The 14,833-nt window shown below is 44.2% G+C and overlaps 1 protein-coding gene across 1 annotated transcript in view; it reads right to left on the bottom strand.

Moving 5' to 3' along the window:
- The window catches only part of LOC126392832 (vertebrate ancient opsin-like), a 51,935-nt gene extending 38,712 nt beyond the window's left edge, over positions 1 to 13,223 (bottom strand). The window contains exon 1 of the mRNA XM_050048499.1: positions 12,416 to 13,223. Within this exon, the coding sequence (XP_049904456.1) occupies positions 12,416 to 12,782 (367 nt within the window). The 5' untranslated portion in view covers positions 12,783 to 13,223. The remainder of the gene's footprint in view (positions 1 to 12,415) is intronic.
- Positions 13,224 to 14,833: the final 1,610 nt, after the last annotated feature.

Below are 14,833 nucleotides of genomic sequence, written 5' to 3'. Positions count from 1 at the left end.
TTCCAGATGGCAGGAGCGCTATGGGGGAATAGAAGGGGTCAGTCATTATTTTGGTTGCCTTCCTGACACAGGTGCATGTAGATGTCGGCGACAGAAAGAAGAGACACACCTATGATCTTTTCAGCAGCTGTCTTTATTCTCTGCAGGGATTTACGGGTGGCCGCTGCACAGTTCTCGTACCAGACAATGATGCAATACGTTAGGATGCTCTTGACGGTTCCTCTGTAGAATGCTGTCATGATGAAGAGTGGGGAGTTTGCTTTTTTCAGTCTCCACGGAAAGTGGAGGCATTACTGGGCTGTCTTGGGAAGCGGCGTAATGATACACCACTGGACGGCGTCAGTTTGAAACACTGCCGGTAATGATGTAACATTAGCAGATGGAGATGTAACTGGTGGACTCTCGTGATGTCTGCCTTGTGTAAATATAAAGAGGCCCAGACCTTGATTATCTTCACAGGTGGTCTCCGTTTATTCCTCTCCTGACAGCAAGTGGCAAAAACAAAATCCTCCGTTGAACATAACCATACAAACTCCAGCCCCTCTCCCACAGAGCACAACAGCAAACGGGGAGAGGCAAGGTGGTAGACACCCCTTTATAGGTGGGATACCCCCAAAGGTGAACGTAGGGGTACAGAATAGTGATGGGCAAAATGTATCGCTGAGAGGAAATGATTTGAATCACTCAGGTATCAGGGTTACGTCGTTCACCAAGTGATTCGTTCACCGAGTGATTCGTCACGCGGCAGTCCCTCCCTGCACCCTGGCTGCCTTGCGACTTTCTAGTGATTCATCGTTCGCACGGACCGAATCGGCAGTCCCACTCCCGGCCTGCACACTCGCTGCTGAGCTCAACTGAACTGAGAAATTAACAAATCAGTTCTGGAAGTGATTCAGTTCAGTACGTTCACTCAACAGATTTGTTCTTTTGAACGATTTGTTTGCGAACGACACAACACTAGCACAGAAACTGGATATCAAACATTCCACATATTGATATGGAGGCCTACTGTAAGCATGTCAAGTAATAACAACTGAACCAAATTTTGTGAATTTATAACACTCAACATTACAAATGTACATTTGACTTGTCACATATTACTACTGCACAATTGACCCTGTTACAGAGAGCTCTTATAGGGCAACCAACTCCTTAGTCTTCTCACGTTTGAAGAGAGGTTGTGGCCAGTTGCTTCACCTCCTCTCTGTATGGTACTGTCGTATCATCAGCAAATCTGACGATGTGGTTGGAGCTGGACCTGGCAGAACAGTTTTTGATGAACAGGAGTGGGCTGAGCAAATAGGCCTGAGGGCAGCCATCAGCGTGATGGTGCTCGAGGTTTTGCAAAGAGGTGCATTAAAGTCCAGTGTGCTCAGCTTCCCAATCAGCTGTTGGGGAGTGATGTGTTGAATGTAGAGCTGAAATCAACAACATTCTGATGTGTGAGCCCTTTTTTCCAGCTGGTAGTGCCAGGTGCACAGTGGTGGATACAGCATCACCTGTGGAGTTGACCTGTGGGGGTCCATAGTTGGGTGCAGTATTGTTCTGATGTTCTGGCTGAGCAGCATCTCAAAACACTTCATGATTGGGAGTGTCAGTGCAACAAATAGTCTGTAAGGTATGATACAGGGGAATTCTTTGACACATTTATGATGGTGGCAGACATAAGGCACTTTGGGACAACAGCCTCAAGTGTTATAGATGTCTGTAAAAACATCTTTCAGCTGCTCAGCCGGTCCCCAAGTGCCTGTCCAGGTTTGTTGTTCTGTCCTGCAGCCTTGGGGCTGATCTGAGACAGGACTCTCGTCACGCTGGTTGGGCCGAGACACAGAGCTTGTTCACCAGGCTGTGGCAAGGCTTTCAGAGCAGGTATGTTGTTTGTAGCCTAAAACCATACAAACCAAACCATGCATAGAAGTCATCCAGCTGGGTAGGGAGGGATGGGTCGCTGTCACAGACCCATGGGGGGGCTTTGTAATCTGTGATGACGTGGATTCTCTGCCACAGACTCCTTGTGTGTCTGTCATTAGTGAAGTTGTTGTTATTCCACCAGGTGTACTGTCATTTTGCTCTCATGATTTCCCGAGACAAATTGCTCCTTGCAGTTCTCAGAGCTGCCTCATCACCTGCTCTGATGCTACAACTCAGGGCTTTAATGGAGAGTGAACCTCCCCAGTAATCCATGGTTTCTGATTGAAGGGCACAGTGATTGTCCTGGTTTCTGTTTCATCATACGTGCAGTTGTTGATGTAATCCATCACAGTCTCTGTGTACTCCTGTACGTCAGTGTGGTGGTTGTGGGTGGCTGCGTCTCTGGAGATATTCCTCTCTGGCAGTCCTGTAAAGCTGGGGTGCTCCCTTCTGGCTACACTCTAATTTATTTCTAATTTATTTCTATACAGGTTTAACCAGTTTCGCTTGAGGTCTGTATGCAGGTGTTAGCACAATGGAGATGTGGTATGCAGCGGCATTTATATGTGTGTCAGCTCTAGCCTGCACACATGGCCTACGCCGTTGTGAGCATTTATACTTGTGTCTGTGTCATCCTGCAGTTACACCTCCAAAACACTAGTAGGTGGCAGAGGATTCTGTGAGGTGCTGTAAAGTTTAGTTGATTCAAAACACACCCAAAACACACATTAAACATAGCTTGATAACTATAACTCGCCTATGGCATTTTACATAAATTAGCCTAGCGAGAGATTTCCTCTGCTCATATGAAGCCAGGATAAATCACACACAAGACTTAAAATGGTTGTAGAGGCTTTATTGTCTTCACAATTTATAGTCTCTTATCTTAAGTAAATAAAAGCTTTGTTTCCACTGAGGGAAATGGTTTCAGCTTACAAAAATAGACAGGGGGTCTGGGTCGCCATGGCGTGTTGTTACATTTCTGGGGAGGTGCATGTCAGGCTACGGCGTAGCCTGACATGCACGATGCACGATGTAGGGTAGCTACAGCTTAAACTCTATGTCAACGCAGAGCCTGGTACAGCATCTGTTTTTAGGTTTGCATGGTTAAAATCTCCCAATACAATGAAAAATGCATCATTATGTGCAGTCTGTTGCTCACTGATGCTGTCATGTAGTTCATTCAGGGCCTCCTTAGCATTAGCTCTGAGAGGGACATACACAGTCACCATAGTAATGCTCGGGACTTCTCTTGGCAGGTTGTATGGCTGCGGTTTACGAATAAAAACTCAGTTGGTGGTGAGCAGTGCTTGAAGACGACAACAGCATCCCGACACCATGCTTTGGTGATATAGACACAGAGGCTGGCTTCGCAGCCAAACAAAAACACAGCAGTCTCTCATCTTATGATCTCATGCTGAGTTGTCCTCTGCTTTCTCAGGTGATCCAGTTTATTGTCCAGGGAGTGTATTTTTGCCAGCAGGATGAACAGTACAGCCAGTTGGTGGGGGCTAGCTTTTAGCCTAGCCTGGATACTCCTGTGCTTAACACACTTCCGGGCTCTTTCACACTGCTCTCAGCACTTCCTCACACCAGCTGTGGCCAGGGGTGAGGCCATGGTCTCTGCTGGTTGGTACTGCAGTCCGAGCAGCTGTAACTCTCCCACAGGGACGCTCGTATAGGCATGGAAAGGCAATCTTCTGATATGTAACAGAAACTGTCGACTGTACATATTTACCAGAGCTGTCTCCATGACAACAAGTCACAGACGCAGACGTAGAGATTAATATAAACTACCAATTCAGGAGAGGCTGCTGCAACTAGGTGTGCCGCCATCTTGCCAGCTCAGGTTGGCAACCGCTATAGACAAGATAAACGTTGCTTTCAAAGCTGTAAACGGACGTCTTCTCAACATTGCCCGACATCATAGTTTGTTTTTAACTTTGCTCCGCTTTGCTCTTGAAACCCCATCAAAACCAGTATGTTGGCATGGCTACCATGGACGTGCCTATGAAAGTTGCTCAGTGACACAGGAAGCCAAAAAAGTTCAACTAGCCGGGTATAAAATTACTCAGATCTCTTGGATCCCTGGGCCAACAGAGCAAGCGTACTAGAGACTTTCAGCAGCTGAACAGCTAACCTATGCTAATTTGAATGGGGTCCAGGGATAAAATGATTTAATCATGCAGCTCCTTTAGACTTTTGAGATGTCATCTGACCAGTGGATCAAATCCTGCGAGTGAAATCAGTCAGATTTATCCATTGATTTGCAGACATATCTTTTCCAAAGTCAGTCTAGAGGAAAATGTTTTTTGAGGCCCAGTGGCATCATGTGATGGACCCGAAAGTTGGAATTTCCAGTTTGGCTATTGTGTAAAACTAGCTTCAAAGCTTGGTGCTGCTTCTAGGGTCATGATGGATACTCATCAGTGTGAACTGAAAGCATCCTGTTGTTCTTTGGTTTCCCTCTTTGAATGACAGTACAGACTACCGCCACCTGCTGGTATGGAGAGTTATTACCTCTCACGCAGATGCAGAACATATGTGCTGGCTGGCACTTGGCTGTAGCCTATGCAGTGTCTACAAGTGCAACTTTTTTGCAAAGACACAGGGGATGTGAGGCGCCACAACAGTCGGCCTTTATCACTACTAGTTCTTTGATGTCGGTTTGGAGTGTCTGGGCCTTTAGAGGGACTAGACAGGGGATCACCAGTCAGTAAGATTCATCCTCTGGGGACCATTAATGTATATACAAAGTTTCATGGAAATCCATCCAGTAGCTGTTGAGATATTTCAGTGTGGACCAAGTAGCCATGCTGCTGGTCATCGTGGACTATATTGCTGTCCTTGTTCATTTTAGTCAAACCATACAGTTTGAAAATGAGGCGCGGCTCCAACTAGAAAACAATGTTTTGATGCATTGGATGTGCTGAATGTGCATATTAAGGCAGTACAGGAGGAGGTGCACATTAATAATCCTCCAGGACTGTAACATGTTCATGTTTAACCCAAACAATGTGTCATGTGACTGCAGTTGGTTCAGACCCAGGTCTAACCACAAACAAACTGCATCAGAGTTCGTTTGTATCCAGGCTGTCTTGGTCCGATTGTTTTGGTACGCACGCGCGTGCAATTGCTGTGTTCACACCTGACCAAATGAACTGCACTAAAGGGGCAGACGAATTTGAGTTCAGCTGAACCGAACCAAACAGGGCAGGTGTGAAAGCAACCTAAGAGAACTGTTCTTGCTTCGTGCCATGGATGATATAAAAAGACAGCACATACGCCTGTAAACAGTGTCTCATCTTGTTTCAATAGAGGCTGGTTTTCTGATGGCTAATGCATTTCCTCGCTTAGTTGTGTCATAGGTCCTAAAAACATCTGTAAAGCTGCAGTTAAGGACTGTAATAAGTAGATTGAATGAACACGGGTGAGTTATCCTGCGTCGCTCAGGTTTCCGGTGCTCTGGTTTCCCTCAGAAAATCAGAGGTAAGTAGACCTTTGAAAGACCAAGGGGGCTTTCTACGTTTTCTCTGCTCTTTGCAATACAGTGTCATCCTTTAAAAGCCTTTATTTTTTGTTTGAACCTTGCTGAAGTGTAGCCTTGGGTAGGCCAAGAACAAATGGTGATCAGTCATGATGTAACATGAATTGTGAGTTCGTGCTCCTGCGGTGACGTTTAGAAGCAGCACCTCAGCTATCTCCTCTGAAGAAAAGACAACAGGGGTGGATATGTTGGCGGGGAGATGTATAGATGAATAATTCAAGTCAGGCATTAATATGGGTGTTTGCAGTTTAAGCAAAGCACTCTGCCATATTCACATGTGTTAAAGCGTAGCCATGCATCAATGGGCATGTGAAACAGATGGTGTAATGTTCTTTTAACAATGCTATGGCTGGGGAGAACAACATGTCCTGAACCATGTGAGCGTGCTGGATGTTGGTGAACATGTAACCACATTAACATATTGTATATGCTCCATTCAAGTACGGGAGCACTTATTGTGAGGGACGATGTGAGATTGCTTGTGAATTAATTTGTTTGTGTGTTTACTTTTGGGCATTAAACCGTGTGAAGCAGTTTGAAACCGAGACATCACGTGTCAGAAAAAATAAAAGAACACGTGGACAAGGAAACAAATAATACACCCACAGACACACATACAGAAGCATCATTTGTGTAGTGTCACTTTTATTGATAAAACTTGATAAAAAAAAATGAAAATCATCTAGTTGTATAACTTATTTCTATTCGAAGGATGCAAATCAAAAGCTGAGGACATCATTTCTGCATGAGTCTTTACATGGTACACAAATATGCACAACTAGGTACACACAGTTATTTACATGCAGACGCACACAATAAAGTATTTGTTAGAATGTCATAGTGATATTATCTTTATGTATTTTGTTCACAGTGACACAAATATGAAGCGAAGAAATAAAGAGATAAATGTCAGTGTCAAAATGAAAAATAAAAATTGCTTTCAGTGCTATCTGCAGCATTCAGAGCCATGTTGAGTCATGTCCTGTGTTCAGGAAAACAGAGCCTAGAGGAGCCCAGAGGGTGACAAAGTCAAAATAATCACCTGCTGATTGTAATAAAATGTAAATGTGTCTCAACAAAATCTGCCCCCCCTTTTTTTGTATCAGCGAGGCATAACAAAGCACAGCAGGTGAATACACAGACACAAATTTCACAAAGCATACATTTAGACAAAGGATATTATTGTCAGAGGGTAAGGAAAGAAAACTGAGAAAATTATATTAAAAAGGGAACGAAAGGAAAAATAAATCAACAATCATAAGAATGCTGTAGATTAGCATCCCTCTAACCACTATTGAAAATGAATGACTGAAAATTGGCTGTCAAGAGAGACACATGCAGTTTTTTTTATAAGGATAGGTTGGATTTTTTGAAGTGGGGTTTTATGGGGTAGTTATTCATAGTTAGTGTATTACATAAAGTAGAAGTTGGTTGGTACGCGCCCAGTTTATAGAAGTAGGCAGGTTTACCGCCATGAGAAGCTATAAGCAATGTCCTGCTGTGGACGGGGGCAACAGTTATTTAATTATTTTAGCTACCTATAAAAGTCTATCCAAAGTTGGGTCGCAGGGGCAGCAGGCTAAGCAAAGGACCCCAGATGTCCCTCTCCCCAGCAACACTTTCCAGCTCCTCCTGGGGGACCCCAAGGAATTCCTAGGCCAGATGAGATATGTAATCCCTCCAGTGTGTTCTGGGTCTGCCCCAGGGCCTCCTACCAGTGGGACATGCCCGGAACATCTCCAACGGGAGGCACCAGAGAGGCATCCTGATCAGATGCCCGAACTACCTCAACTGACCCCTTTCGACGCGAAGGAGCAGCGGCTCTACTGCGAGCTCCCTCCGGATGTCCGAGCTCCTTACCCTATCTCTAAGGCTGAGCCCAGCCATCCCACGGAGGAAACTCATTTCAGCCGCTTGTATCAGTGACGTCATTCTTTTGGTCACTACCCAGAGCTCATGATCACAGGTGAGGGTTGGGACATCGATGGACTAGTAAATCGAAAGCTTCGCATTCCAGCACAGAGCCCACTTCACTGCGGATGCTGTGCCAAAGCGCAGATTCATCTCACGCTCCATTCTACCTTCACTCATGAACAAGACCCTGAGATACTTGAACTCCCTCAGCTTGAGGCAATACCTCTCTCCCCACTTGGAGGGGGTAGTCCACCGGTTTTCGGCAGAGAACCATGGCCTCAGACTTGGAGGTACTGACTCTCATCCCGACTGCTTCACACTCGGCTGCAAATCGCCCCAGTGCATGCTGGAGGTCACGGTGTGATGAAGCCAACAGAACCACATCATCTGCAAAAAGGGGAGATACAATTCTGCGGTCCCCAAACCGGACCCCTTCCTCCCACCAGCTGCGCCTCCCAATCCTGTACATGAATATCACAAACAGGATCATAGACAAGGGACAACCCTGGCAGAGGCCAACACCCACTGAGAACGTGTTTGACTTTACGCCGAGTATGTGGACGCAACTTATCTATACTTTCGTCAAAGTCCGACTTCATTGACAAAAGCAGTAATTTTACATCAGAGAACACGGGAGCGGCTGATGAACCACTGCCTTAATTTGTAGGTAGTTTGTGTTATTGTGTGACTTTGGTTTTTGAAAGGGTTAGTTCAGATTTGGCAAAGTCACACAATAACACAATCTAGCAATCGAATCAGCGGCAGACCAGCAACTCCCATGTTGTTACAACACAAGTGGAGTGGTCACTGCCAAACCCAGAAAAGCATCAAAATGTTTTTTTTATCAAAAGTTTAACCCAAAACTGAGCATCCTGAAGATCTGTAAAACAGCCTTTTCACCTTAAATACGAAGACGTGAATCCTCTGTACAGTATCAAAGCTAACAGCTACAAAATTCTTGGGAGCCTGTATCTCATTTTAAAAACTCACTGGATCGTAGACGAGATTAATATCTACAGAGAGCACAGAAACACATCCACAAGAATCAGTGAGTCATTTCCTCTTATCTGATACTTCAAAGGTTAGGAGATGTAGGCATGAATGTCAGTGCATCGATTGTCTTACATTATTACTCCATCTCCTGGTGGGCGCATTAAACAATAAAACCACTTATAGAAAAATGTCATTCAGGTGTTTATATAAAATATGAAAACATGTATGTTTTTATCTTGATGCACAAAGAAAGTAACTCACACAAGGTCGAGGGCTTTTGTCCAGGATGTTAAGAAAAAAATCTCACATGGTTTATTTTGATAAGAAGCCTGCAAGATAGGGCAGTCATGAGTCAACACTAGGGTGGACCAAATCTGCACACTTTTTGACACTCTTGGCAAAGTATTATTTTCACAATTACAGCTTCAGTGCAAAATGACATATTGACAATAACATATTGGCTATTTGTTAACTGATGCACAGAATCTATGCGTGCTAGTTAATGTTCTGACAGCTGTTTAGCATAACACTGGGAGAAGATAAATTATCGTTTCGTAACACTTTACAGAAACGATCAAAGTCAACAGTGATACAGCCTCTGCAACACTCGTGTTAGATTCTAGTTTACCACTTTTTAAAATGGTGGTTCCTAAACGGTGGGTTGCAGGTTCATTCTGAATGGACCACAAGTGACTTGAAAATGTGTCTAGTCTGTAAAAATCATTCCTAATTTTTAAGTACAGTAAAATTCCAGCACAGAGCTTTTGTTTTGAAGTGCTGTTTCCTGCCGTAGAGTGAGTGACTAACAGACAGCTATTTCACAGAGACTGAAAACTAGCTCGACGACATGGCCAAGTGCAAGTATGGAGCTGAAAATACAGATGGAGCCTTCTGTCCGTGCTCCGCGTTCATTTCGTCCGTATTTCTGCACATTTCCATAAAGCTTATGGATACGGGCCAAATGGAGCAGTACCACCGGACATCGTGGGGGCAGTGTTGCTGTCACTACCCGATACGTAGCTCTAGTGAGACACGAAGAAGAAATAACAATGGCGGTTATCAAATGCCCCGGCGGACATCCTAAAGTACTGGAAATGACGCTCGTCGTCAGTTTCTCTCATCGGCAGTACTAGAGACTTTGTCTTTTATGGAAGAGGTACATTATCAATATCTCCTCCACAGTCGCCATGTTTGTTTTTGAGTTTGTTGTTGTCATAAACTTTTGACTCTGGTCTGCCCCCTGGTTAACATCCATGCCAACGTAAAGGACGCATGGAAGTATGTGGGCAGTGACGGTAACATCGTTTGAAACGGACGTATATATTTTTGTACGTAAAGGGAGCATAAATGGGCCTTAAGGAGAAATCTGGACCCTGTGGCTGGACCAGTTGGGAACCACTATTTTAAAATGCACTTGAAAGTCATGAAATAGAGAGAGAGTGCAGTGTTTGACATTCATTATGGGCCTATTTACTCACAGCAGTTGATCAACGGCTTCTGCTGGGTTAGAGCAACACCACTTGTACAAACCACACACAGAGCTGCAGCAGAGTGCAACACTAGACCCCTAATGGCAGTTTGTTAAGTTTATTTATGATTATGATTACATTTGCTCATGATTACTTTGGACGGCTACTTTGTGCGTGATTTCATGTTGAAGCATAGCAAATAAATTGGGGTGGGCATTCTGAGCATATTAGGCAGGGATGTGCCCCTCCAATTATATATTATGATTACTGCCTTGCTGTGAGTTGTCATAAACAGTGTGGTGCATAAATATAATTATCTGACTGCAATCCCTTTTGCATTTGGTTGGTAAAGGTCAGAATGCAAAGCAGAGGGGGCGTCGGTGGCTTAGTGGTAGAGCAGGTGCCCCATGTACAAGGCTGTTGCCGCAGCAGCCCGGGTTCAAATCCAGCCTGTGGCCCTCTGCTGCATGTCTCTCTCTCTCTCTCTCTCTCTCTCTCTCTCCCCCTCCCCTACACTTACCTGTCCTGTCCATTAAAGGCAAAATGGCCCAAAAAATATCTTTTAAAAAAAATAAAAGAATGCAAAGCAGAGCTAGACTGATCAATCTGCCGGGCCCATATTATTACAGATGTATCAGCATGTTGTTGGCTGTTAAGTAACAAGAAATGATAGTACCGTCATGGCAAACTAGACACAGTGTCACCATTACATAGTTAATCCACTGGAGAGCTTGATTTTCCAACTGTATAATATCCCGCTCAGTAAGAATCTTGGTTATAGTTTTAAAAATAGGCTGTATATGTCAGGGGTCCAGAGCACGAGTCTGTCTTTATGTTGTGTGTTCTAAAAGTAAAGTGATGTATAGTTGGCTGATACTATTTTCAGCTTGTGTGTCTGTGTAAGTGTGTGTCATCAAGGCAAAATGTAGTCCAGACGAAATCTATTGTAGTAGAACTACCACTGAAGCCATTTTGAGTATTTTGTCGGGTTTTTATATGTCTGTCTGTCTGTGCACAGATTTTGTCAACACGCAACCCGGTCTTACTCCAAACTCGTCGAAATCCGGTGTTTGGGCAGTTACTTGCGGCATCAGACACTGACGATAAAAGGCATCCTTTGAAGTCAGCATGAAACGTGGCCATTTGCTGCTATACTTTAACAGCGCTCGGTGGCGTCAGGGGGAAACGCAGCAGGTCAAAAATGAAAGTTAAGGCAGTAAAAGTCCGAGCCGGGTGGTGGGTGGTTCCAGTGAACACTGACTTTCGTCCGGGAGGGTGGTGTTTGCGTCTCGTAAGATTATAAAGCCAACCCTGTTCCTTTCCTAAACCCAACCACGTGCTTTCGTTGCCTAGAGACTGTAAGTACACGGTAAATTTCCTATGAAAACTGAAGTGTATTTTGAAAGAAGACAATACATGTAACAGGCAGAATTTGACACAGCATCCCAGAACGTCAACAACCAACGCACCCAGGGTACCTTGCACGTTGTATCTGGACATGGAAGGTCCATGACCAAATATCGGAATGTGACAAGGTCGGAGTGAAAATGTGTTGCAACACGATAACATCGTAACCGTGCAAGTTAGAGTCACAAAACTTTACAGATGTGTAGTTGAAGACCAAGATGAAGACCAAGGTTGAAGACGGGTGTGGTCTGAACAAGGACACCAGAAGTAGGGAAGGAGCCACTGGCCACCTCACTTTACACCCCTGGCCAACATTCCCTTTAAATTCCATTCAAACCACTGTATCATGGCTGGAGTGATCCCATCGCAAGATGAGCTCTAATTTTATGCTGCTCTGACATAATTTGTGTGACTCTCCTCAGTAAAGTCATTGAACAGATCGTGTAGAGATGATGTACTGCAAAAGCAATGAAAAGCAAATAACTGGGGCTGGTGAAATGACGGTATTAGGAAGATGGAGATTTGCTATGCTGTGTATACTAAAGTAGCTATCCCTTTAATTTCTCAGGTTGTATCCATTGTGGGGAAAAAAAGTCATTTTCACTTCCGCTTTTCTTAAGTGAGTTTCCAAAGTATGTATTATAGCACGATATATATAGTTATCAGCATTGTGGAGTGATGTAATAAATGTAACTGTAATCACTTACAATTATTTGGGAAAAAATTGTAATGAAAAATCAAAAAATATTCTTTTCGGTAAACGAAAGTAAGTAACAATAAGACATACACTCTGTTGCTTTGCATCATTCGCCCAACTTCGCCCAATTTTCCAGCTTTAGTGCCCAGATTAAAACATTTGTCAGAAAAATGATCAAAGAGTAATTAAATATAATAAGTTAGGCTTTATTACATTGGTGGAGTAATCAACTTATTAAATTTTTTAGAGGGTAACTACTGACCTGTGACCTTCCTGAATTCCAGAAGTAACCTCCCCATCACTGATAGTGCTATGGTTATATTAATAACCACTAAACTGAAAAAAAAAAAATTAGGCATGCAATCACACACCAGGAAGAAAGGAAAATGTGTTTGTGAGGAGTTTCTCAAACATACCAGCCTAAACAGAGTTTCTGCTCAGGCATCCTTGAAGTATCAGGGAATAGGACTGACTTACCGAAGCAGGAGTTGATGAAGCCGTACCAGCTGCAGCCGCTGCGCCCCAGCAGCCACCTCCCCCGGATACTGGAGGCGAAACTGAGCGTGGTGCCGAACACACACACCAGCATGTCACTCACACTGATGTTGAGCAGCAGCATGTTCACCGGCGTCCGCAGCTTCTTGAATTTGCAAAACAGAAGCAGCACAATGAAGTTGTTGAGGAAGCCAAAGGTCATGATGAAGCCCAGCACCACGGACAGCACTACGAAGCCCGTCGGGGAGAGCTTCCCTCTGCCCGCCGGCGCGTCCACCAGCTCCCGGTCATCGCTCAGGTTGAAGCTGTAATTCAGACCAGCCTGACCGGAAAACATCCTACTGTCCATTCATCGGAGCTTCTCTTCACTTTGTAGCCTATTTTTGGTTGGTTATGGTTGGTCACATTGCTCACGTGGAAAGTTTATGAACAGCGGTTTCCTTTTCAAGTCTGTCTCCATGATGTTTTTCCTTTGGGACATGAACACATCGCACATTCCTCCACTGCTGTTGAGAGCATACAGCTGCCAAGTCTCTCCCTCTAAAACTGGAGCTGACACAAAGGCTGAAAAACACCCTGCAATCACAAAGTGCCACCTGTTACCACCGCGCGTCCTCTCTCCATAATCAGCATGTCATTGCGCGCACCAGTTTCTTTGGACGCATGAGTAGTTTTGGCAAAGCTGTCATTATTCATCACACTTCATCACGAAACCACCTTTTCCCAGCTGTTGTTTTATATTTGTGGGAGTCTGTCATGTCCAAGTCACCACTTTTTATATGAGTTGTAATCCGCGCGCACAGTGGAGACTCCCGCAAGATGAAGAGTGGAGCGTAAAGTGCGCTCTGCTCCGATATCCAGCATCTTATAAAGGCGACTCTTACGTCACGAGACATGACATCGTTATGACAGGGGCCACGGGGGATGTGTGCTTGTGTGTGTGAGACAGAGAGGGAGAGAGATACAGAGAGGCTGCCTTAACTGTATCTTTAATTACAGCAGGGTAATTATTTAACGGACACAAACGCTGCTTTCAGCCCACATTACTGATGTCCTGTGTGAGGAGACATCTCCAACAACCCTGCAATTACTGTTCAATTATCACACGGTTGTGTTTTCATTGCCTGCACATTTAGTCACCCGCCAATTAAAATCCATTCATAGTTAAATGTAATATCTGTCACTTGTGTCTAATTTCTGAATGGGTTCAGTCACCTTATTGTGTTTAATTTACCGGACAACCCATAACCATGTTGGCCTGCCCTGGATAATGAAGAGGAACATTATTCGAAATAATAACCAAAAGAGCCAGCTAACTCTATTAAAATACCCGATAAGGACATGAACTGCATGTTTCTTTTCACAAATGGTTATTATTCTCTGCTCTGACAGTTCAATTTGTATCCTCCCAAACTCTCAGGGTTTTTACACACAAAAGACACAAGGCTCCCACTTCACACTGACAGTGAAGCAAAACAGACTTCTTTATATTTTGGATTTGACTGGTATGTTTGCTTGACAAGCACCAGCTTCTACAGTTTCCACAAATTTGTTAAAATCGGTTTCAGTGAGCACTTCTCCTTTTCCAAAATCCATCCACCTGACAGATGTGACATCTCAATGATGGTTAAACAGTGTCAACAGTGGACTCAAAATAAAAGCCACTCTAAGGCCCTGTCTACAGATATTTTTGAAAATGTGTAAGTTTTGGCCTCTCGTCTACATGCAGAGTTTTAAGCCATTATAATGCAGATTTTTTAAGAATGCCTTTTAAGATGGAGATTTTTCAAAACTGTGACTGTGTATCTGTGGAGACATGTAAAACGGAGTGTCATCTCCTCAATTTGCGCTAGTCAGTTATTGCTTTACGCTCACCAGCCACTTTACTAGGTACACCTGTTCAACTGCTCATTAAAGCAAATATCTAATCAGCCAATCATGTGGCAGCAACTCAATGCATTTAGACATGTAGACATGGTGAAGACGACCTGCTGAAGTTCAAATTGAGCATCAGAATGGGGAAGAAAGGTGATTTAAGTGACTTTGACCATGGCATGGTTGTTGGTGCCAGACGGGCTGGTCTGTCAGAAACTGCTGATCTACTGGGATTTTCACACACAACCATCTCTAGGGTTTACAGAGGATGGTCCCAAAAAGAGGAAATATCCAGTGAGCAGCTTTTCTCTGGGTGAAAATGCCTTGTTGATGCCAGAGGTCAGAGGAGAATGGCCAGACTGGTTCAAGATGATAGAAAGGCAACAGGAACTCAAATAACCACTGGTTACAACCAAGGTCTGCAGAAGACCATCTCTGAACCAACAACACGTCCAACCTTGAAGCAGATTGGCTACAGCAGCAGAAGACCACACCAGGTGCCACTCCTGTCAGCTAACAACAGGA

Source organism: Epinephelus moara, chromosome 7 (genome assembly GCF_006386435.1).
Source record: "Epinephelus moara isolate mb chromosome 7, YSFRI_EMoa_1.0, whole genome shotgun sequence".
Taxonomy (NCBI): Eukaryota; Metazoa; Chordata; class Actinopteri; order Perciformes; family Serranidae; genus Epinephelus; species Epinephelus moara.
This window is presented reverse-complemented; position numbering and strand designations above follow the sequence as displayed.